A 24,347-nucleotide genomic window follows, 5' to 3' on the forward strand; every position below is an offset into this window, starting at 1 on the left:
TTTTATAATTATATAAAAGACAATTAAAATAACATAATCTAAATTTTATTATCACTAAATTAACAAATTACATACTATACATAGATACTGCTAAAAACACATATTGAATTGTCAATTGCAAATATCATGCTAACTTTTATAATCAAATAATGTTAAGTATGAATGCTTAAACCGATTCTTAAATAATATGATATAGATTTTAAGATTCTCTATAAAACTAATAAATATAAAAAAAAAAATTTTAAAAGAAAGTAAATGTATATGCATATTCATTATACTTTCTGTTACTATATTAAATTAAATTTGTTTAAGTTTGAGTTATTCTTATGATACTTTTTGCTAAACAATTGTATAGGTCATTTTTAGTTCTTTCCATTTTATCTAGTTTCCTTCGATTCTTTCTAGTTTCTTACATTGTCCAAAAGAAATGCCAATCCTGTTTAACTTAGATATCTTTGGGAAAAACCATTTCTAGGTAAACATTTAAAAATTGCCGATTTAAGTTTATTTAAAATAATATCTCAGACTTTGGTTTTCAATCTCGGTACTTTTGGACAATAAAGTATTTTTTTAACTACACAAATCAGTAAACCAGTGCACGATTTGCATAAAGAGCCCAAAATTATTTCCCTTGATCAGTCAGTTTGTAGTCTGAGTGTGTTTGGTTTGTCATTAATTCTTTATTATAACTTTTTTTAAACAAAACATTTGAAATGCCTGATTCTTTTAAGAGTAATAATTTAATTTATGCTAAATTAACTTTACTGATATTGGAGCATCAAGTTTTTATTTATTTATTTATTTCATAGTTTTTTTGTTTTCGAAAAGCATTGTCTGCAGTGTATAATCATTCCTTACTGCGATGCCACCTGTGGGAGAATATTCAGTCGCATAACAGAAATCAATACATTTTCTATTCTTCTTTCTCAAAACAAACTTTGAAGAATTTGTTGACAAGAAAATATTATTGTTACATAAGAGTTTTAGGAAATGTTAAATCTATCTCTCAATCTGTTATAAAACAATAGATTAATTTAATATTTTGTAATTTTTATAGTAGGAACAAGATTAAAACAAATTTAATTTAAAGAATGTGAAAATTTATTTTTTAATTAAGGGGTCACAGTACCTTTGCAACAATTTTTTAAAATAAAGGTATAATCATTCATTTTGAGGATGCTTTACATGCTAATTTCAGCTATAATCAATAATTTATCTTCAAAAAATGATTAAACTGCTTAATTTTTTCTAAATTTTAAAAAAAGTCGAAAAACTTCTAAATTTTTAAATCCCTAAGGCTTTTTTATTTTAACATATTTTCAAAAAAAGTTTTTTTCATAGTGCTTGCAATATTTATCTTAACAATTTTGTGCATTCATTTGCTGATATATCAATTAGAATATTTTTTATAGATTATTTCGTAAAAAAGTAGAAAAAAAAGGGTAAAAACTCCTGTTAGGTATATATAACATGCCGTAAAAGTTGTAATACCTCATAAAATGCTTATTCCATGCACAGTTTAAATAAGAGTATTATACTCAAGATAAAAAAGTTTACTTCAAAGCTTTATCTTAAATAGAAAAAATTCCTTAGGGATTTAATTAAGATTAAGACACAAAATTATCATCTATGCGAAAAAGCACTTTGAAGTCAGGCTGCTGAGCAAGTTTCTGTATTAGAACAATTTAAAATCATTCATAACTTTTTTAAAAATGTAGATAGAGAGATGAATTTTTTTCTGTACATTTGAAATAGTTTGAAGTTTTATTATAAGCAATAAAAAAAATTTTGGTATTTTTGTCATTTTTTGGGTACTGTGACCCCTTAATTAAGGATATAATTATAAATGTAAAAAAATGTTAATTAATATTAAATCATTAAAAAAATATTTGTTAACTAATTTATGAATTAATTAACAAAAATATTAATTAATTTAAAGAATGTGTGAGTTTTTTTTATCAAAATCTATTATTATTTTTCTATTGCACTATGCCTATTCTATTGTTATCAAAAGTCTCGGGCTTTTGCCTTTCAGAGCATTTTTTTTAAAGAAAAAAAGAAAGTTGTGAATAGATGTTATAGTTGACAAATTTTAAGAACATGAAAAGTGCAAAACATTTTGTGATTCAAGCTAACACTATAAACTACGACATTAAATGTTTGTTTTTAATGCATTAATTTGGTTAATTAAAAGTTTGATATATAACATATAAATGATGACTTTCAATGTGATATTTATGTAATTAGATATTGTAAAAAATAATGGTAAGCCAAGTTTGCAGAATAAGAAGGTAACAAAAGAACTGTTTTAAAAAAACAAAGAATATGAATTACATTTCTTTATTATCTGTCTGCAGAGGCAACCCAGAAGTTATCACTAGAAAGTATTTTGTTAGGTCATTAATGCTATCATTAGACCTGTATTTATCCTATTCTCTGAATAATCCTAAGTATGGTCTTAGAAATTCAGTGGAACCAATAGAGCTGTACTTATCTTATTCTTAGAACAATCATAAGTCTTATAGTAAAAAGCAAAATAAAAAATATCAGAATATGAACCATACACTCTATGGAGGAAATTACTATCCAAAAAACTTAGACATCTTTATAAAAAAATTTGGGATAATGATGCTCAAGCTTTTGATATTTGACAATTCATGAATTAGTTCTCAATTTTGTAGCTTGTTTGATGTTTTCCTTTACAAAATCGAGCATACAAAACAACAAATAATTTTTATTGTAAAGTTGTACATTTATTTAACTATGTAAAATTACTTAAGTCATACAAAGCTGAAACCTAAAAATATTCTCAGAAAATAATATTATGCTTTTGGAAAATTTTAAATTTAAGTGACAGACAACTATTTACCTTCTAATGAATTTGTATACATTTATAGTTTTGTTTGATCATTGATCAATTCTGACCATGAAAATTAAATATTTATACTTCTTTCTTCTTCACAAAACAAAGTCACAATCAAAATGCAGCTGGATTGATCCCATTTTGCTGAACATTTTCCTGGATCAACATTTTTTGGAAGCTCTAGATTAAGATAATATATTTTAGTTGTACACAGAAGCGAATGCGCTGTTATCTTCAATGTAATTTCTTCAATTGAAGTAGTATCTTTCAGTTGGATTTTAAAGACCAAATTTTCACAACTGTTAGAGCCAGGGTTCTTATTGCTTAGCTAAAAATAAATCAATATGATAACCAAATAACAGACTTAAAATTATATATTTATATGTAACATAAAAAGCTTCAATTAATTTTTTTATGTTATTCCTTTTCTGTAAATCCTTTTCTTATATTTTATTATTCTAATCGAAACACTTTTTCACACTTTTAAATTCACATCCTGTCCTTTAAATCTAATTTTGGCTCAAGCATGCATTAATTAAAACCAAGACATTTTGCTCGTTGTGGAAATCGCGGGACCTATTTAATAAACCAATTAAAATTACTAACATTTCCCTCATTCCCTAAATTGAAACATTTTACGGATTTACTTTGCAAGATTTTCTCTAACTAAAAATGAGGATAAAAACTTTTCGTGACCACTTTTATAGCTGTTCTCTGTCTAATAACTAATAAATAAATTTTGTACCCTCCTTCCCTAGCTAAGACCTGTTTTAATCCTTTCACTCGGCAACGACGTTATATATATATATATATATATATGTGTGTGTGTGTGTATGTATATATATTTTTTTTTTTCATTTCAAAGATTACAATGTGTCCTTAAAAACGTAAGGAAATTATTGATACGTAATATGCCTGCACTATAAAAAATATTCTTTTTGTTCACTTTTTTATTACTGATAAGTCAAATAATAAATAATTAGTTATACGATTTGGTCCTTTTCATTTTGTTAAATGTAAATTAATTGGCACATAATTGTGTGCAAAAGAATTAAAATTTTTGCAACTGAATTGCAAACGTGTGAGAAAAAAAAACTTAAAATTCGAACTACAAAGAAAGAATTTTAAACCACTTCTCTTAAAAAAATATTGGTTATTGGAACTATATTTTCATACTAGTATTCTGACTTTTCTATTTTGGAGGATAGGGAGAAAAATCAGGAATAAAGATACTAATTCACGGAGAAAATCAGGAATAAAGATGTTTATTCATCGACAGTACATAGTGTGCCCAATTTTTTATATTTAGTTAACATCTAACTAGAATAGATCGAAAACACATATTCAAATGAAGAAAGTTATCTTTCTTTTCAATTAAAATAAAATGAAGCTAAAGAAAATGAGGGTCTCCATCTTATTTCCGCTGTTTAAACCCTTTTACATCCTGTAATTTATTTTAATTAACAGAACATCCTTAGCTGACTAATAGATCCCATGATCGTTGCCTTAGTGAGCAGTTGGCCCAGGGTTGATAAAAATTATAGATAATTTTTGCAAAAGATATATATATATATATTTTTAAAAAAGGGATTTTTTTTTTTCTATTTAAATTAGATTTCTTTTATTTTCGAGACATTTACCAAGCAATCTTTGATAGTGATGATGCTTATAATATTATTTAAATTTAATATTACAGTCAATTCGCTATAACTCGAAGTACGATAACTCGAATATTACTATAACTCGATTTTTTTATGAGGTCCTGACCCTCTTATCTTCAATTTCATGCTAATTATTCTCGATTACTCGAATTTCACTCCCTTTAACTCGATTTTTTTTCGGATCTTTTAAAGCAAGAAAAAAAAACCTAGGAGCTGATATCTTGCCCCTTCCTTTGCAACACACACACAATGTCTTTCGTACTCTTCATGGAGAAGCTAAAGCTGTCCCTCTTGAAGTATGTGAACAGTGGTTAAATGAAACTTTACCAAATTTACTTCAAGGATACAGTTAAAATGATGTTTTCAATATTGATGAAATGGCTTTATTTTTTAAATGTCTTCCAAATAAGACTTTGATGTTTAAGGATGAAAACTGCTCAGGGGGTAAATCGAGCAAGGAACGTTTGACTGTCCTAGTTGGAGGAAATGCGTCTGGGACAGAGAAATTGCCCTTACTTGTTATCGGAAAATACCGAAATCCCCATTGTTTCAAGAATGTAAGAACGTATCCTTTAGATTACAAGTCTAGCAAAAAGTTTTGGGTGACATCAGTTTTATTTGAAGACTATGTAAGAAAATTGGATCGGAAATTCTTCGCTAAAAAGAGAAAAGTGATACTCTTTATGGATAAATGCACAGCGCATAGTGATCTACGTAATTTGAAAGCAGTAAACTTGCAGTTTCTCCCGCCAAACACAACAGCAAAGTTGCAGCCGATGGACCAGGGTATCATAAAGTGCTTCAAACAGTCTTCTCGTAAATGGCTTGTCAGAAAAATGATCTTAAATATTGTAAGGATTTAGAAGATTTGTAATTAATAAGCATTAATTAAATAATCCGACAACATTTTGAAAGTCCAAAACCGAAACTAACGGTAAGTCGAACTTCCGATATGTCGAAGTTTTTCGTCAGTCCTATCAGATTCGAGTTATCGCGAATTCACTGTATTTAAATTTAATATTATTTAAATTTAATATTATTGAAATTTAATATTATTTAAATTTAATATTATTTAAATTTAATATTATTTAAATGTAATGTCATAGTTAAAGTGTAATGTCATATTTCTAACTAAAATGGTTCAAATCATTATATAATTATTACAAATTGATCAATGAATAAATAAAATCCTAGTGGTTTTTATTCAAGCTTGACATCCTCATGTAGTTGTGGAGATAAAGATCCATTTTTTCAGCTAGATACCAAATAAAGAAACTATTATAATGAAATCCATTTTTTCAGCTAGATACCAAATAAAGAAACTATTATAATGAAGAAAAAAAATTATAATAAAAGAAAAAAAATGATAATGAAAAATTGTAATTTAAAAGTTTCCCACAACTTTTTTTTCGAACATTTAGTCTCTTTTTTTTGACATTTATATGTCTTATTTTTTACCGTCAAATAATGCACATACATTTGCCTCATCTCATTATTTCTCAGGAATAAATCTCCATGATCAATGAATTCCAATGACTATAAAATAAAAATCCCACTCGTAAGAAAGTATTTATAAATTAAACTAATAAAAGACATTTTGGATATAGATCAATGTTCTTTTTAAAGAATAAAAAAATAATTAAATAAAAAAAAATCAGGAGATTTAAATTATGAATCAATTAGGCAATTACCCTGAAATTCATTTTCTACTATATTGTAATGAAGCAATTATCGAATTCAATATCTTGCTCTATGCTATATAAAATAAAAACTTTACAACTTACTATTACGTTTATTCAATTATATAATCATTAAATAAAACCAGTAAATAGCATAGCTATCAAGTGATGTATATTAAAGTCAAATATGATACAAATTTATCATGGTAAGTTTAACTTTTCTGATCAAAATTAATTTCATTGGTCAAGTGCATGATGTGAAAACTATACACACATAATTTTCTGTAAATTTATAAAGATAAGATTATTACAACTTTCTATTTCATTTAATTATTATAGTAAACAAAACAAAGAAGTGTAGAACTGAATTCAAACCTGCAAATAAATATCATCTGCTGTTACACTTTGTCGGTAAATTAGTTCGTAGCTTGGTGTTTGCTTGGAAACCAATTCATCATAGATTTCATCTAAAACTTCCTCCTCTGACCATATATTTTTTGAGTTTTCAATCTGAGCATAACTGTCTGTAAATTTTTGAGGTGAACACTGATTGCTGGTATCGAATGAATCACTCACAGAACTGCTTATTATCGAAGATGGAGTATAATGAGATGAAGATTCATCTTCATCAGCAAGACAATTATCTTCTAAGTTTAAAAGCTTCATCAAGTTTTTTAAATCGCAAGGCACGATACCATTCATATTTTGTAAGTTTAAAAAGTTACCAAATGGTTGTATAAATTTCAGTCTATTTGGTCAACTTATTTTGTTACATGTTCAAACTAATTGTCTATTTGATTAAAACAAAACAAAACAAAACAAGAAATTTGTCGTTAGCTTACTCTAGTAAATACTGGTTGTCATAGAAACGCTACCCATTGCCAGATTCAGAATTTAACACATTTTAAAAATGTTCATAACCGTATATCTTTATTTATAAATATATCAGATACTTTAAAACTAAATGTAAAAACATTACAATCAAATTATTTTTTATATTTTAAATACCTATTTTTAGAATTTAATGCTTATATTGAGATAATTAATATGATGACGTGGAATTTAACTTGAACCGTTTAGTCATTTCCGCTGCCTGATTGTTTTGTAAACATCATAAAGGAGGATTTGGCAGTTTCCAAATTTTCCCATCTGCCAAAATGAAACCGAAATATAGTATCTTACTTCCTACTTATAATGAAAGAGAAAATTTACCTATAATAGTTTGGTTGATAGTCAAATATATGAATGAAGGTCATATTGATTTTGAGATAATTATAATCGACGATGGTAGTCCGGATGGGACTCAGGAAGCAGCTAAACAATTAGAAAAAATTTATGGCTCCGACAAAATCGTCTTGAAACCACGGGAAAAGAAGCTAGGACTAGGAACTGCTTACATTCATGGCATTAAACATGCTACTGGAGATTTCATTGTCATAATGGATGCTGACCTTTCCCATCATCCCAAATATATTCTGGACTTCATAAAAAAGCAAAAAGAAGCCGATTATGATTTAGTATCTGGAACTCGTTATAGCGGAAGCGGTGGTGTAAACGGATGGGATTTTAAAAGAAAATTAATTAGTCGTGGTGCTAATTATTTGACACAAGTACTACTACGCCCTGGTGCTTCAGACTTGACCGGAAGTTTTAGACTGTATAAGCGAGATGTACTGAAAAAATTGGTGGAATCATGTGTATCAAAGGGTTATGTATTTCAAATGGAAATGATTGTGAGAGGCCGAAATCTGGGATTTTCAATTGGTGAAGTTCCCATTGTTTTTGTTGATAGAATTTATGGTGAATCAAAGTTAGGGGGAAATGAAATATATCAATTTGTGAAAGGTCTGTTATACCTGTTTGCTTTTGTGTAATGAAAACTGTTGACTTTGTAATTTATTAAAGTTATTTTGAATACTTTTTATGTTGATATATTTAAAATGAAGCGTTTTTAGTTACTCATAGTTTGAATAAATATGGGAACTTTTTAAACATTTAGCTCCTGGGCTGCAATAGCGGCACAGCTCAAAAAAATCATGTTTTAAGATTAGTGGATTTAAAGTTTTCATTGCTAAGGAAAAGGCATAAAAAATGCTTTAGTTTGCTTAAACAAATTACCTTCGAGTTGAGTTATGAATTGTGCTAATATTGCTGCTGAAAAGGATGTGTATTTTCATATTTACAACTGTTCAAAACGTGTGTTTTTCGAGTTGTGCCCCTATTGCAGTCCATGAGCAATATGAAACAACTGTTTAAAATATACAATATTGCAATAATATTTCACAAATGACAAGATTTGATTATTTTAGACATATTTCACTACTTATTTTAAATGCGTATTAATTAATATTAAAAGGACATAAAAATTTAATCTTTGCCTAAATAAAAGATACCGAAATATTTTTATTTTATTTTTGCAGTAGAGGAAAGAATTTTAAGTCAAATATAAAGATAGTTAGAAGACGCATATTTTACTCTTCCAAGGCAGAATTTTTCTAAAGGAACATTTCTTTTTTCAAAATAAAAAAGAAAATTAAGCTCCCTATTTTGTTTTGATGATTTACAAAATTCTCTTTATCGTAGATTTTTTGATCCTCAAAATGTCTACAACTACATTTTAATACATATTCTAAAATATTAATTTTCATTTTATTATTTCTTGTGACTAAATTTTTTGCAATAGTGAAGGTTTATTTTATATGTATGTATGGAAATAAATTATCTTTATTTTTTTTGTATAATTTAAAACACTATATTTTTAATTAGAAATTTCAACTGTACTCTTGGGCAATTGTTCCTGTCACTCTCTGCTTTTTGAATACAGTCTTGTAAATAGATTAAATAGTATTTCATTTTAGCCTCCTAACATGGAGGCTAATAATAATTCAAGCCATATTAAATACAAGATTGACTTGCTTAAAATATTTACCATTTATTTATTAATTTTTATTTATTACTGTACGAAATCTAATAATATTTCATTGAAGTTATTGTTCAACTATTCAGAAGTACTTACAGAAAGTTCTATCAAAAATGTAAGAAATTCAATATTTTTGCTGTGCATATGTTAAATAAGTTTATAATCTGTACATATAAAAGGCAAAGCTCTCTCTCACAGATCATTTCTATCACTTTCCATGAAGTTAGAAAGCTAAACTTAAAAACATGTTCTTACTAAACAAATTTCAAATCAATATTTTGTAATTACTGTGGTAATTAACCTAATTTACAGTAATGCTAAGTAACATGATTCTACTGAGATAAAAGTCTCAAACTTGGGCTGTATTCAAATTTTTAAGATAAATTTAAAAAACAAAAATATAATTTATATTAGGCTGAAAGTAGTTTGATATTTTGTAACTATCCCTATTGGAAAATATACAAAATAAAAGTTTCCCACTATTATAAAAGTTTCAAATTTCAACTATAGGTTTATCAGATAAAAGGTAGAACTAAAGAGTTCCATTGAGAATATATTTGAGTATTTAATGCTCAGAATAGTAGTTCTAAGTAACACAATTCTACCAAGATAAAAGTCTCAAACTTGAATTGTATTCAAATTTCAAAGATAAATTTTTTAAAAAAAATTATTTCAATATTCGGCAATTATCACAGTATTTAAGCGCAATTGACTGTAATGATATTAGCTGTTTCCCTCCATCTCCTACCAATTGTTTGATGCAACATAGCTCATTCTAGCTCTTGCGCTATTACACAACGAAAAGATGTGTTTGTGCAGGCATAAAACTATGTGGAACCCAAAATGTTGAGTTTGTGTAGGTGGACAACTTACAGCCAATTTGTCTTACTGCATTTAAAATTCTAAAGTCAAAGATTCAGAGCAAAGCATTGAATTCATGCAGGTAAAGAACTATATTTTTGTGGAACCACAAAGCAATGAGTTCATATAGACAAACAAGTTAGTAGCTAGTTGGTGTCAAATATGTTCTTTAGCAAAAGCAACATAAACTGAATTTTTTTTGTTAAAGAATCCGGTAGTTTCAATGAATATTTTCAAATTAAAAGAATTCAGCAGTAGGTATAGTTTATACAACTTAGATTAATAGAATATAGTCTGACAAAGTGCAAACAATTCTATTTTCTGGCATTTCTTCCAAATTATCATTAATGCCCTATCAGTTAAAAAAAAAGTGTCAAATCAGCTATAGCTATTCCAACAAATGAGTGTGAAAGAAAAATTTTCATACTGAAGCTAATACTCTTGCATAACAGTAAAAACATTTCACATTGGCCAAAATATTTTACGAAATTAAAGTAAAAATTTGTTTGTACTTATTTTTCGCCTCTACCGTGAATGTAGCCTTGGGTCTACGGTAGGTTTTCTTCTGTACTTATTAAGCTTTATTTAACCTCTTTTAAGAAGAATTAAGGTGTCTTAACTCTTGTACTCTAGATCCTTTCAACAGTTTAAAAAAAAAAAAAAGGCACAACTCATTTTATTCACAAATCATATAATGCCTGGAGATCACTTAATCATGTTTTCACTAACTGAAAAGACATAATCGGAACATTTAGAGTGGTGGAAGTATATATACGTTGAAAAATATTACATATTCCTCTTTTTTCGCACTTAACCAATCATAATCACATCAACAAAAAAAAAAAACTAGAATTGTGAAATTTACTTCAGTCAAAACAAGCTTGATGATAATACCAAACGTATAGAACGAGGATGTCACACGAATCGGTCAAGTCAAATTCGCTTGTTGTAATAAATAATATCGTATAAAAAATATCGAGATTTTAAAAAATTTGATCAATGATGACGGTCGAAAAAATGGATTGAAAAAACGATAGAATTAACGCTTCAAATAGTGAAAACTAAGCAACAGCAATAACTGCAAGAAGAAAAAAAAAAAAGATCGTATCGTAATAATATGGGAACTTTAAAAACCTTCTGAAAATAAATTTAATTAACTGCAAAAGAAAAAAAAATTATCGAAACACAGATTAATGATGGTATCAAGCTTGTTGAAAAGTAATCACTGAAATGTATTGGCGATTGAAATGGGCTGCAGGTGGCGAATTCGAAATTTTGTTTAATTGAACAGAGTGCGTAGCCAGTTTTCAACAAAAAAATAAGCTCATTTTAAGCACTCAAAAAATATTTTTTAGCACTTTTTTTATGAAGAAAATCATAATTAGGATATGAGCACAAATGAAAAATTTTTTTTCATTCCATTGCAGAAAGTTCTTATGGAAGAGCACTAAATAATGTAACACAGTAAATGAGCTCTTGTTAACATGTTCTTCCTTTTTGCTCAATCTTAATGTTTTTAGTAAGTTTGTGAAGGCAAATTTCACAAAATTTTTGGGGTCAATTTATTTGATTCTTTTTTAAAAAGGAACTTTTAATAATTTTTGTGCATAACATTCGCTGGTTTTCTCGGACAATTTTTAATGTTTTTCATGGAATAGAATTTTGTTGAATAATTTGTTTGTTTTTGATCAAATACATATACATCTATTTACTTATATTCATAGAATAAAATTTAACCAATCTTAATTTCAAACAAACTGGTATCAAATTTTGTCAGTTCTGCTGACTTTGTAATTTATTTAAGTTATTTTGAATACTTTTTATGTTATTTAAAACGAAGCATTATTAGTTACTCAAATTTTGTCAGTCCGGAAAGCGATTCAGGAGTAACTAGCTCACCAGTATGAATCGCTTTAATTGGTGATAATTCGGTTTTTTTTTTTTCTTAAAAAAATATTCTTTTAAGTAGCACTGATTGTGTTCAATATGCTGCATCATTCTGTTACAACTAAAGCTATTTCTGAAATTTAATAAAAGTATTTATATTAGTTTCAATACAAAAATTATCAAGATATAATTGTTGAAATTCAAATTATTTACAATTTGTAAGTAATAATAAAACAGTTTGGGTTTCTTTTTTTTTTCAATCGTGGTAAACTATGCATTCACGATTAGTTATACGGTTCTCGTTTTTCACAATTTAGGTTATCACTTCACGAATTTCCGCCCTTGTACACAAATTCACTCAGTAAATAAACAGCTTTTTTATGAACCAAGTAAGTCACATTCACTTTCAACAATTCTTTTAAGTGAACAAATCAGCATTAGCGCAAAAAAAAGGTAAGAGTCATGAAAGCCTCTCGTCTTTAGCCCATTGCCAATGTAACTGATTTGTTTCTACCAAAGTATAATTTGCATCAGCACGGCAATCTCTGCTAATAGGGAACAAAATAGCGTTCAACTATGTCGGTTTCTTTCATATATAGACTTAATCATGTTGATTGCTATCAATTTGTCAAACATAAGTACGCTTATCATTTTGAATTTCACACTTAGAGCGCAAGCATCTCAGAAGTGTTGATGAGCTCCTTCTTATTTACAATTTTAAAATAATAATCCGAAAAAGTAGTTAACGCTTTCGTGATGGGTATTACTACCGTTTCTGAAAGAAATTAATTTTTTTAGTAATAAAAAGGAATAATTTATAATTTTCTTAGCAAGTCTGTTTCGTCTGCATTTTTTTACTATGCATATAAAAGCGATTCTACCGTCTCGAATAATTTATATTCTGACAATTTTTTTAAAAGGTACCTATTTTGTGAAAATTAAGAAGATATTTTCAAAAATAGCCACTAGAAATAATTTAGTATGAAAATTTCTATACATTTTCCCCATATATTCAAAAATAATTTTACGCTTAAAAAAGTATCCTAATTTTAAAATTTCATAATAATCATTGTCCGCAGTTTAATAAAATCATGAATTTAACAGTACTAAAAGTATTAGAATAAATTAACAATTGAGTTTAAGAAAATGTTCGAATTTCGATTTCCGGCAAAATTTNTAAACTGTGTTAAGTTCCACCTTTGAAAATTTGATTTCCGGAAACTTCTGTGATAAATGATATTTTGAAACTTCCAGATCACTGTTAGCGAAAATTCCGGAAATCCAGAGCACAATCACCCCTGCGGAAATTTATAAAAAAAAAAATCAGTGGAAATTTTTTTTTGCATTATGTGGCATAAACGAGCAGTTAAGCATACCCAAACACTAGTTAATTTCTAGTAGACAGTTGGAAGAAAAGCTCACTCCATACATTGCAAGGAAAACTAGCTTTTTTTTTTTGAAGAATTTTATGAAGGTACCACTAAATGGTATTAAATTTACTCTGGAGACCCCTGACTAATGAATATATTTGAAATTCTGCATTGTTTTTATGGTGGCAAATATATAATCAAGAATTCTTTGTCTGAAACAAGTCATATTTTTAACATCGTGTTAAGATTTTGATTATGTTTAATACATACGAAAAACCGACATTTTTAAGAAAATTGAGATTTATCGCACAAGGTTCTCATTTCAACTTAAACGCGTAACATTCATTTATAATGCAAAACCTATCAATTTCGAAAATACTAAGTGGATTTTAAAGTATTCATCGGATGGAAGAAGCATCTAACCCTAGAAAATAGTTTGGCATAGAATGCAAGGTGCAGACAGTGATGGAAAAAAATTGGTGAAAATGAGAAACTTTGAAACAGCAATTTCCATACAATAAAGAGAAATTTGTTTTTATCAAATCAATATTTAGAAAAGACAAAAAATAACACTCAAATATAAAATTTTGCGTTTTTTTAAAAATTCTAGTTTGCATTAGTCTGTTTCTAATTTTTTTTTCTCCCTAAGCTAAGTCGTGTTGAAAATAAATATTTTGTGCTTGGGCAACTTTTTCAGTTTATCAATGTCACTAGTTTTTCTTTTTGAAATATAAAACTAAATAAATCATCATGATCAACATTGTTAACTCGAACAAAATTGTAGAGACATGCAAAAACAATCATTTGGCATAATTCTATTGACCAAGATACTTTACTCTTGATAGTCAAAAATTACCATGATGTTACAGAATTTTTGCAGTACTATTATAACTAGAGTAGACTAGTTTATAATAGACAGGGTTCCTGCTCAATTATTTCAAAAAAAAATTAGGACTTTTTTAGGACTAAGAAAGAAAAAAATTAGCACTTGATGGAAAGTAAAAATAACATACTTTAGCTATATGTGATATTAAAAATGTACAAATAAAGTGTTTAACGATTCATGAAGTAAAAATTACATAATTAATCTATACATGATGCAAATTGCGGCTTAATTTCGTCACAATCTTTTTCCTCAATTTTCTTTTTTTGACTTAAGTAATTTAATATGTTTCTCATTTTTAGAACACACTTGCTTTTGTTTTCTGACATTAATTTTGGATTGATGCAAGCAACATTTCTTACAACAGAATAGTTTATTGGACATATCTCCAGTAAAGTTTCTAACATTTTGGTGAAAAACTTTCTGCAATCTTTCTTTATATGTATACATAGCTGCCAACACGGATAGGAAAAAATCCAGTAGATTTTACGAAATATAAATTTTACGATAATTGTTGCATAATGTATTAAATTTTTTACACACACAGAATTTTAGGGACTTTTATAGTCATCAAAAAAGTAAAACTGCAATATTTTCCAGTTATGATTGACATTAAACATACTTGAAATCTTATGTACTATGTTTACTCATAATTTTGAATATTATTAGGCATTTAATTCATCAAGGATAGTAAAGAGATTTTTTTAATTAATTTAAAAAGAGAGTTCTAAATAAAAATAAAATGAACATTTTTGAAGAAAAAAAAAGTTTTGAACTTATCTTTATAAATGAAGTTCGCATCATTATGCATCTTAAATATTTATTTAAATATTCAAGCAGGCTATAATATGTACAAAAATTCTATTTCAATAAGGATTTTTTTTTAGGAAATTTACTCAATTTTAGGGAATTTTCTAAAATGTACAAAGACCAGGAGAATTTTAATTAAACCAGTAGACCAGGAGAAACTAGCCTAATCCAGTAGTTTACTGGAAAATCCAGTAGAGTTGGCAGCTATGTGTATATGATCCCGGTCAGAAATAACTTTTGAGGCTAACAGCTATCACCTTTAAAACCTACACTGATTTTTGTCAGAGACAATTCTTTTCATCACAAAAATTAAAATGGCACGGTTTCTCTAGAGAATTTAAGTTTTCTATAAATTCTGGTAATTTGTTCTCAGTTGATTGATTAATAAAATTTTTTTTCCTTGTGGGTGAATCTTTAAAAAGATAGAAGATTGAGCTCAGGATGGGAACCAATGAGCCATTCTGTTTCAGATTCACCTTGTAGAATGCATTATTTAAAATATGAAGCTCACAACTTCCCATTGCATTGCATTGAACACCATGTTCTTTTAACAAATCTTCTTGAATATTATTATAAAACTTCCAATTGACAGCAGGACCGTCCATAGAAATCTGCAATAATTTCTTCAGGTCTATATTTTTGACTGATGAATAAAAGCAGGCTAAAAGGTCATCTGCTGCAGAATGGCCCAGAAAAGCTGATGTTAAGTATCGCGTCTCTACAATGTTCTTACCTGGGTTCCAAAAGTGGATATGTATATCCAACGGCTTCTGCTGTGTCGCTTTGTTCAAAGACTCATCAAAAAGCAATGTATAAAACTTGGCATTATCAATGCACTTCAGAAGTAGCATGCTAAAATGAGGTGCAAGTCCAAAATGACAGAGATATGCACACTTAGATTCACTGCAGGCGAAATGACGTGCTATTGAACTGTCGGGAAACATTGTACTAAATAATCTTCCAGTGTCTTTGGAAGAATTGTAGGAGTAGTAACTTTCTACAACTTTTAAAGCCCATAAAATCTCAGAAGAAAGAACTTCTTTCCCCAAAGCCCAAGAATCTTCTAAAAAGATGGAGGCAGCAGAAGAGCCGAAGGCAACAGAATTTAAGGATTTAGGAAAACCGATTTAAGGAATCCGACCGCTCAAAAAAAAAAAAAAATTCAAAACGCCAAAATAAAAAATATTTAGCACTTTTTTAGCACTCAGAAGAAATTTTAGCACTTTTTAGGCCCTAAAAAAGTTGGGGGGAAATTTTAGCACATTTTAGGACAGCAAGAACCCTGATAGAATTTGAGTCCTATACCAAGATATCATTTTCGATTATTATGGAATACAGTTGTTTAAATAAAGTAACAAAGAATAACACAAAAGCAATTTTTCTGTTCTTTATTAATATTGAAAAAAATTAACGGTAAGATTTCTGGTAGCGGGCTCGAGCACCAGGTCCACCGAATTTCTTTGGTTCGCACCGTCTAGGATCAGCGACCAACAATGACCTATCATATTGGATCAAAATGTCTTTAATTTCCTTCTTTGAAGCTTCATCAATATCTAAAAAAATAAACAGATTAAAAGTTAAGAAAATTACAATTTAGTAAAGTAAGAGTACACAAGGAAAATACTTATTTTTATTTAGTGTAATATTGAAACCAAGCTCATTAATATCGTAATATTTAAACCAAGCAACATTTTCTCTAAATAAGAAAGCCACAACGAAAAATTTATTTTTTATTTTGTGGCTATTCAGTGAAATTTCAAGTACACCATTTATGAAAATTAAAATTCATAATCATTAATTATAATTAAATTTTGCTACAGACAAGTCATCCATAGACTAAGAATTCTTTAATTACAGGTTTCAAAGACATCTCATTTACTATCATTCTACTGATAACAAAATTTTTTCAGCAATGAGCATGATTCTTGATATCAGACATAATGGATAGCACAGAATTATTACAGCTCAGAAACTATACATGTCCAAACAGTAGGTCAATTACTAATAAAGTGCTACCAATGCTTGGGCTAAAACTTTCAATATGTGATACAAAGATATAACATAAAATTATGATATTTTTTCTTTCAAATATAAACAGCAACAGAAAGAGGTGTTAAAAATTATTATCAGCTGTTCATTATAACTGGTTAAAACTAAAAAAATTCAAACCAAGTTGGCAGCTGAAATCAGATCTTCTTAGAGGAATTAGTAATTAAATCATATATTCATATAGCAGAGATCATCATGTGCTACACAAAAGTATTCCTTATTTCAAACAAAATTATAAACCACCTCACTTATATCATAATTTATAAAACAAAATTAATGAAATAGGCAAGGATACACCAAATACACCTCAAAGGATATAACGATAATGTAGACCTAAAACACTTTTTTTTTTTAAAAATCTGAATTGACAAAAACAAATCACATAACGAATTTAAATGAATGAAAGTTTTAAAGGAACCAGGTGAAAACAATCTTTTATCCCTTAGAATAAACACTAAAAGCAATGCTGGCAATCAGAATCGTGTGCAAGCTTAAGATAATTAATTTTGTATTTGTAAGCATTGAATACAGGTAAATTGGTTTACAATTACTGCCTTAACTTTGACAATGATTTCCATTAATAGAGAAACTTCATATAATTACATACATGAAACAATAGTCCTGATCTTTTTAAGAGGTTTTAAAAATTTAATCATTTCAAACCATTTTATAAAGATCATCACAGCAAAAATCAACTTTAGTTTAAAGAAAGGTGATCCCAAGCTTAACAGAGAGAAAAGAACAATACTGGAATTAAATTATTTCCGAATCTTTATCTTTTCAGGGATAAAACAGCAACAAAATTATATTGGAGCAGAAAAAAATTAAGTCTTTTTTTATTTTCAGAGCAGCTTAGTTCTATTAAAATGAAATTTTGAGCATATAAATTAACACTTATATCATTGAAGCTTCTTAACGGTGAGGGAAAAAAATTGGTACTGTAAGAAGTTACGGCACAAATCTGAAATTTATATACCAACATAAATAATAAAGCTTCGCTATTATTTATTGTCCTTTAGGCAACCTCATCATTAGAATAAACACAACAGGTTTTTTGGAAGCTTATCACATCAAAATAAAGTATTGGGCATAAATAACTGTATAAAAATGCAATAAAGGCAAGATAAACATACCTGCCAAAAAAATGCAGAAGATTTACTAACAATGAAATTACAAAAGAAATTAGTTTTCAATTTATATTCCTTAAAGTGTTTAAACACAAACAGCTCAAAAAGATCAAGTGAAAACTCAAGATGTCATCATTTGAACAAAGAAGATACCTTTATTCAAGTACCCATAATTAGTTTAAAAAAAAATACAAAATTGTAATGCATATTATCAAAATGCAGAAGATTAGAGACTCAGAGCAGAAAATAGGACAAAAATACAAGAGTAAAAAGTGACTGACAAGTACTTTCCCCATATTTACAAACTTTTCCCAAACCTCTCCCACAACTAATTCCTAGAGTAAAATTTTCATGATTTCATTCTCAAAAAATTTAAAATTAAAACTATAAGAACATTGAGTTTTAGGTGATGAGTATGAACTAGATCTACAAATTCGCTCCGTTAAATCACAGCATATATGGTCAACAAAAACAGCTCAGATCTTCTTAGAGGGGTTAATAATTGAATCATTATATATCATTCATTAAAGATCATCATTGCAAGACTAAATATGAGTATCCTTAGTAAAGTTAGGATGCTAACAATGGCACATCTTCATAAGATTTTATAAAGTAATAGAATATTAAAAATTGAAAACTTGCTAACATTACATTGAACACTCATTAAAATGCTCACCACAGAATAATGGGACACTAATTTTCAACAGGGTTGCCACTCAAATCTGAAAAAAAAAATTCCCTGTGTTTTCCCTGTACATATTATAAGCGATATATTAAGAGGAAACAACAATTACTGAGCTATAGTGGGCTAACTATATATATTGCTAACTATATATATTAGTCTTAATTGTTAGAAAAATAGCTGAACATACTTAAATAATACTATAGTAAATGAAATAGTTTAGTATAGCTGAAATATCATGGTTAAATATCCTATAGATTACGCTTTGAGTAGTCACCATTTTTTAAAAGACAAAAGATAGAAACAAAATTCCCTGTATTTTCCCAGTTTGTAAAGAAAAAATCCAAATTCCCTGTATTTTCCAGGTTTTCCCTGTGGATTGGCAACCCTGTTCAAGTTATTTATACGTAGTCGCGGACATAATATTTAACTTCTTAAACCAAGAATTCAGAGACTATTAGAAATTTATAATTTAATTTGTCAGAGCAAAATGGAACCTCTGCTAAAGTAGTAGTATCAGTCTGGAAGAAAAAGAGGCAGAAAAGAAAAAATATCTTACTGTATTGAACTTGTTATACAACAATCTAAAATAATATAGCTCAGATCTTCTTAGAGGAATTAATAATTTAATCAGTTCGAATCATTCTTTTGAGATCATCATGGCATAATCAAGGTATAGCAAGATTTAAACAAAATACAAAGCTCAGATCTTCTTAGAGGTATTAAAAATCTAATCATCTTAAATCATCCTTTAGAGATCATCATGATATAATAATGCAGGGTGCATAGCCAAATCAATCAACAAAAAATAAGCACTTTTTAAGTACTTTCTAAGCACTCAAAAAATATTTTTAAGCACTATATACATCAACAAAATGCAAAATAATTTTCAAAGACTTTATATGATCATGATAAAATAACTAGTATCTGACTAAGAACTCTTTTCTTGATTATATTAGCCATTATAAAAAGATGAAGAGTTTTTTTCGGTTCAATATCAGACGGTGAAAAATGAAGCCTGAAATTGAGAAAATATTGCAAAATACATCAGAGTTGCACGTAGTGCAAGAATCTCATCAAAACCCCCAGCTCAGTAGACAAGCAGGGATTTTCAAGAATTTCATCAAGCATGTAAAATGATTGGCATTTTCATATGCTACGCACAGACGGGACAGCGAAATAGATTGTGGTTGAATGAATCGTGAAAATGTTGAATTGAACAATATGAAAAGCATGTTATTGCATAATACGGGACGAAAATCGACAAGGTAAGGAAAAAAAAGTCTCATCTTTGAAAAAGGAAAATCGAGCATTTTTTAAAAACACCCAATACAAAAAGTACCTTTAAGGGCTTTAAAAAACAAAAGTCGAAAATAAGCACATTTAAGCAATTTGTAAAAACGATACGCACTGTGTAATGTAAAGCAAAATGTGCACAAAATACAAGCAGAAAATAGTTTTGAGGAAATTTTTTTCTTCCCTTATAAAAATATATTAAATATAAATTTTTTTTTCATTATATTAAAAAAAAAACAGTTAATATAATAATTTGAAAGAATACTAATTAGATACTTTATAGAAGGATAAATAATCAATACGGTTTTGATTAATGGTTTTAACCATTTATCAAATATAACAATAAAATCCTATCAAATATAACAATAAAATCCTAACAAATTACAAATCTTTCAGGCTATCATTTACCTTATTATGAAATAAAATAAAGATTAATAAATCTTAAACCATACACATTCAAAATAAATCTAAAATGATATAAAGTTTAGAACTTATTCAAATAATACTCACATTTTTGGTAGTATGCAACCAATGCCTTTGAGATAGCTTGACGAATGGCTGAAAATATTCATAATAGTTAAAATAGGAACATTTAATTATAACTGATTAGATACATTTAAGTATGAAATGAAATTGAAAGCAACCTTATTCAACTCATACTAAAAATCAAAATTGCAAAAAATGGCTTTGCTTGCCAAAACTATGTATTCTAAATTTACATAAATTATTATAAAAATACAAACCTGAGCTCTTAAAACCTTAAATAAAATTTACTAACTAGACATTAAATAATGCATGTTCATTAGAAAATTTAGTTGCTAATAATTAACAAAACAATGTACAATATTTTCATTCATAAAATGTAACTAACGCATTTTATAATATATGAAAAAATAGAATTAATGTTCCTGCACCGCTCTCTACTCCAAACATGTGATTGGAAAGCTTATAAGTACAGGTATTTATCTAGTAAATGTAACAGTACAGTAAATGATTACGTAGCAAACTCTCCATTTTTCGTGAAATGCATGCGATCCACCAGATATCACTGCAGGGAGAGAAAAAATTATTCAGAAAAAGAAGCACTTTTTAAAAACGCCAGCTGAAAAAAGTATCTTTAAAAGCTTTTAAAAACTAAATCCCCAACAAAAGCACCTTTAAGTACTTTTTACAAACGCTACGCACCTTGCATGGTCTTAGTTTTTTCACATGGAAGGATAATATGAAAAACCCGGAATTCCAAGATACCTCCAGAATACCCCTGAATAGTATAAACCCTCATAGAATACTATAAATTGATTGACTGTTATAGATGTTAATAAGTAAAATTAATACTTCTTAATAACTATAAAGATTCTATGATCTTATTCCTTTAAATACCTAGTTCCCATACTTGGAAAACCAATAAATAAAAAAAAATACATACCATATATTTGAGAGACATGACCACCACCTTTTACTCGAACCCTGATATCAACTCCAGAAAATCTTTCTTTACCAAGTAGCAAAACTGGTTCTAAGAGCTGAAATATATAAAAAATTAATAAATAAAATAACATTTCATAACACACTTTTACAGTCACCTCCATTTTTTAACACGCAATATTTTAATCAAATATAATCTACTACTTTACGAACTATATAAAAATGAGCAAAAAAGAACACTTACTTTGTATTTCATTACTTGAGGCTCTAGAAGTTCAATAGGTCGGCCATTTACTTTTAAGAGGCCATTTCCAGTTTTACAATAGGCAACTGCAGTTGCAGTTTTCTGAAAAATTTGAGAATTAACAACTGAAATATTCTCCCATAAATATTATTTAGCTTACAAGTGACTAAACTACTACACACTTAGTTATAAGGAGATATTTCAAAAATGGCATATAATGTAAACAAATAGAAATTAAAATAAGTTCTAATATTTAGCTCTCAGGATTGCAAAAATGGGAGACATTTCCATATTATAATCAATCACACTAACTACAATCGCCAAGGTGCCGAATTGATTTTAAACGCGAAAAATTAAAAAGCCTGAAGAGGTTTTCTAAGTTATGTTTCTTTTTTTCACAGGCTGTTGCAAGAAGTGGTCAACGATACAGAAATCTTCTCCAAAACAGCCTAGCTTTTGTCGAAAATAGTCTGCCTTTATTGGTTTTTTTGATATTGTACAGTTTATTGTTGAAAATTAAGATATGCATTTTACGTATAATAACTATTCAGTAAAATAATGTAAATAAATTATGTTTCATTAAATTTTCTTAGAGCACTAATTTTATAGATAAAATGATAATTTTAATGACATAATTTCAGGTCCACATTTGCTTTAAAAGCAGCTTTTCTTGTTCTAACCACAGCATAATTAAGAGAACCAATACAATGGCACAAGGCTTCATTCTACGGCAATCACAACGGCTAATAAAACAACCAACATGTACAGTACAGAACCCGTTATCCGGAAATCAGAAAACCGGAAAACCAAAAAACCGGAACGAAATTAGATAAATTTTCCCGCAATTTTTTAAAAAAAAATTTTTTTTCCTCATAGGATTTTTCTTTCTTTTTTGAAAGATGTTTACCTTACCATCATTTCAGAAATAATCATTAGTGTATTACCTCATCGTTTTTTCTTATTTTTTAGATTATTTTCAAATATTTTTTTTTTTTTAGTTGGGTTTAACACTAAAAAAACGGCTTTTTGTAGCGATTCAGAAAACCGGAAAAATCAATTATCCGGAATAGCGATAGTCCCGATCGTTCCGGATAATCGGTTCTCTACTGTATTTGTAACAAGTGGCGCAATAAATCTGTTGTGGCTTAAGGTACATGCTTAAGTTGCGCAGTAGAAATATGGAGAGGTTAAGACCAGGATCAAAATTAAGCAGTATATCTTCCAGGGCAATTAAAAGATAACGCCCTTAAAATAAGACTGTGTTTGGCCATGCGATGATGGCAATGCTACCAATACTTCGAGATCAATTTTGGCTAAGTATGAATAAAGAAATATATCTCACAAAGCTGAGAATTATGTATAATAGTGTTCTAATCATTCTGATAGGAGAATATTGATAACTTAGAAAAATGTTTTAAGTATTAGCACATATGCAAAAGACAATTGTTTGTGAACATAAGCTAAAAAATTCTTGACTGCTTTTTTTGCTAAAGAACCTTTATACCATACCGAAAATCACAAGTGGTGGAAACTCATAAGATTTAACCTAATATGACGTGTTAAACTTGTTTCTCTCCAAACACAGTACATAACCATGGTATAAGGACAATAAAAACAAATATTTGATTCTTCAAAAATGGAGCTGCTTTAAGATTTGTGAAATAAGGATGAAATCAAATTACATAAGGCGTAATTTAATATAAATTCAAAGAGTAAAATGAGTGAAATACAGCGAGCAAAGAGTAAATTGCAAATACAGTGTGATTTATACTAAATGGGTTTAACAGCACAGTGGTAAAAATCAAAATACATAGCAGAAAAAACATACAATTTTCGGAAAGCAAGATATATGCTTAAAATCATGTTTTAACTCTTAAAAACAATCAAGAATCTAAAGCAAGAGGCAATCATATTCAAAATTGAACTTGTTTGAAAGAAATCGTCACTCAATATAAATATGTTACACACAATTATTCCACAGAGTTATTTAAACAAGTTATAGCAAAAAAATTCAGCAAATATATAAAAAAAAAATGCAAATCCAATCTTTTAGAAGATACACAATTTTCTGACTAGGCTTACATACAGATCTCATTTACACGATGTCATCGTAAAATAACTTACTTTTCTTCCGAACACTTGGACACTATTAATTGCCTCCTTCTGAGCACCTTCCATTTTAACGTTAATTTATCAAACTAATTTTATTATTACGTACCAATTTTAAACAAATAAAACAAATCCCATTAACAACGTGTCTCCCAACCGCACAGATTTCGAGATTTGTAAAAGCAAGGATACGAGTTGAGTTGTGTTTAGAAAATCTTTGTAAATACGCAAAAGTGGACGAACCTGTTTGTCCAGTTGGTACCCTTGTCACCGTGGTTTTTGTGTCTGTAATTACTTACTGACGGGTCCCGCAGTGGACTGATCGTTAAGACACGGTTCCCAGCAGATCACCGAAGTCAAGCATCACTGGCTACTGTCAGTGTGTGGGTGGGTGACCACTTGGATCAGTCTGCGTAGGGACCGAGGGTGTGCGGTATTGGTCCTCGTTAAACTGTGCTACCGTAAAGTGCTCGACTTCGCG

The 24,347-nt window shown here is 28.4% G+C and overlaps 3 protein-coding genes and 2 non-coding genes across 5 annotated transcripts; 1 reads left to right on the plus strand and 4 right to left on the minus strand.

Annotated features, from left to right (window-relative positions):
* Positions 1–2,716: 2,716 nt before the first annotated feature.
* LOC107454097 (Dynein axonemal assembly factor 6) lies at positions 2,717–7,382 on the minus strand. Its single transcript, XM_016071156.3, has 2 exons — positions 6,579–7,382; positions 2,717–3,191 (listed from the first exon to the last, which is right to left on the minus strand). The coding sequence occupies exons 1-2, from the start codon at positions 6,903–6,905 to the stop codon at positions 2,934–2,936; spliced, it is 585 nt and encodes a 194-aa protein (XP_015926642.1). The 5' UTR covers positions 6,906–7,382; the 3' UTR covers positions 2,717–2,933.
* Positions 7,259–8,123, plus strand: LOC107454110 (Dolichyl-phosphate mannosyltransferase subunit 1). The gene has a single exon (XM_016071180.4). The coding sequence runs from the start codon at positions 7,361–7,363 to the stop codon at positions 8,075–8,077; it is 717 nt and encodes a 238-aa protein (XP_015926666.2). The 5' UTR covers positions 7,259–7,360; the 3' UTR covers positions 8,078–8,123.
* Positions 8,124–16,307: 8,184 nt separating this feature from the next.
* Positions 16,308–24,171, minus strand: LOC107454106 (ribosomal protein S16; the record flags this gene model as incomplete). Its single annotated transcript, XM_016071175.3, is given in 5 exon segments — positions 16,308–16,487; positions 20,599–20,646; positions 21,515–21,611; positions 21,758–21,859; positions 23,882–24,171. Coding segments are annotated over 5 exon segments (447 nt in total). The 3' UTR covers positions 16,308–16,341.
* Positions 18,583–18,651, minus strand: LOC122268948 (small nucleolar RNA SNORD61). Its single transcript, XR_006224807.1, has one exon. It is a non-coding gene; the product is annotated as a small nucleolar RNA SNORD61 (small nucleolar RNA).
* LOC122268947 (small nucleolar RNA SNORD61) lies at positions 19,388–19,456 on the minus strand. Its single transcript, XR_006224806.1, has one exon. It is a non-coding gene; the product is annotated as a small nucleolar RNA SNORD61 (small nucleolar RNA).
* Positions 24,172–24,347: the final 176 nt, after the last annotated feature.

Source organism: Parasteatoda tepidariorum, chromosome 6 (assembly GCF_043381705.1).
Source record: "Parasteatoda tepidariorum isolate YZ-2023 chromosome 6, CAS_Ptep_4.0, whole genome shotgun sequence".
Classification (NCBI taxonomy): Eukaryota; Metazoa; Arthropoda; class Arachnida; order Araneae; family Theridiidae; genus Parasteatoda; species Parasteatoda tepidariorum.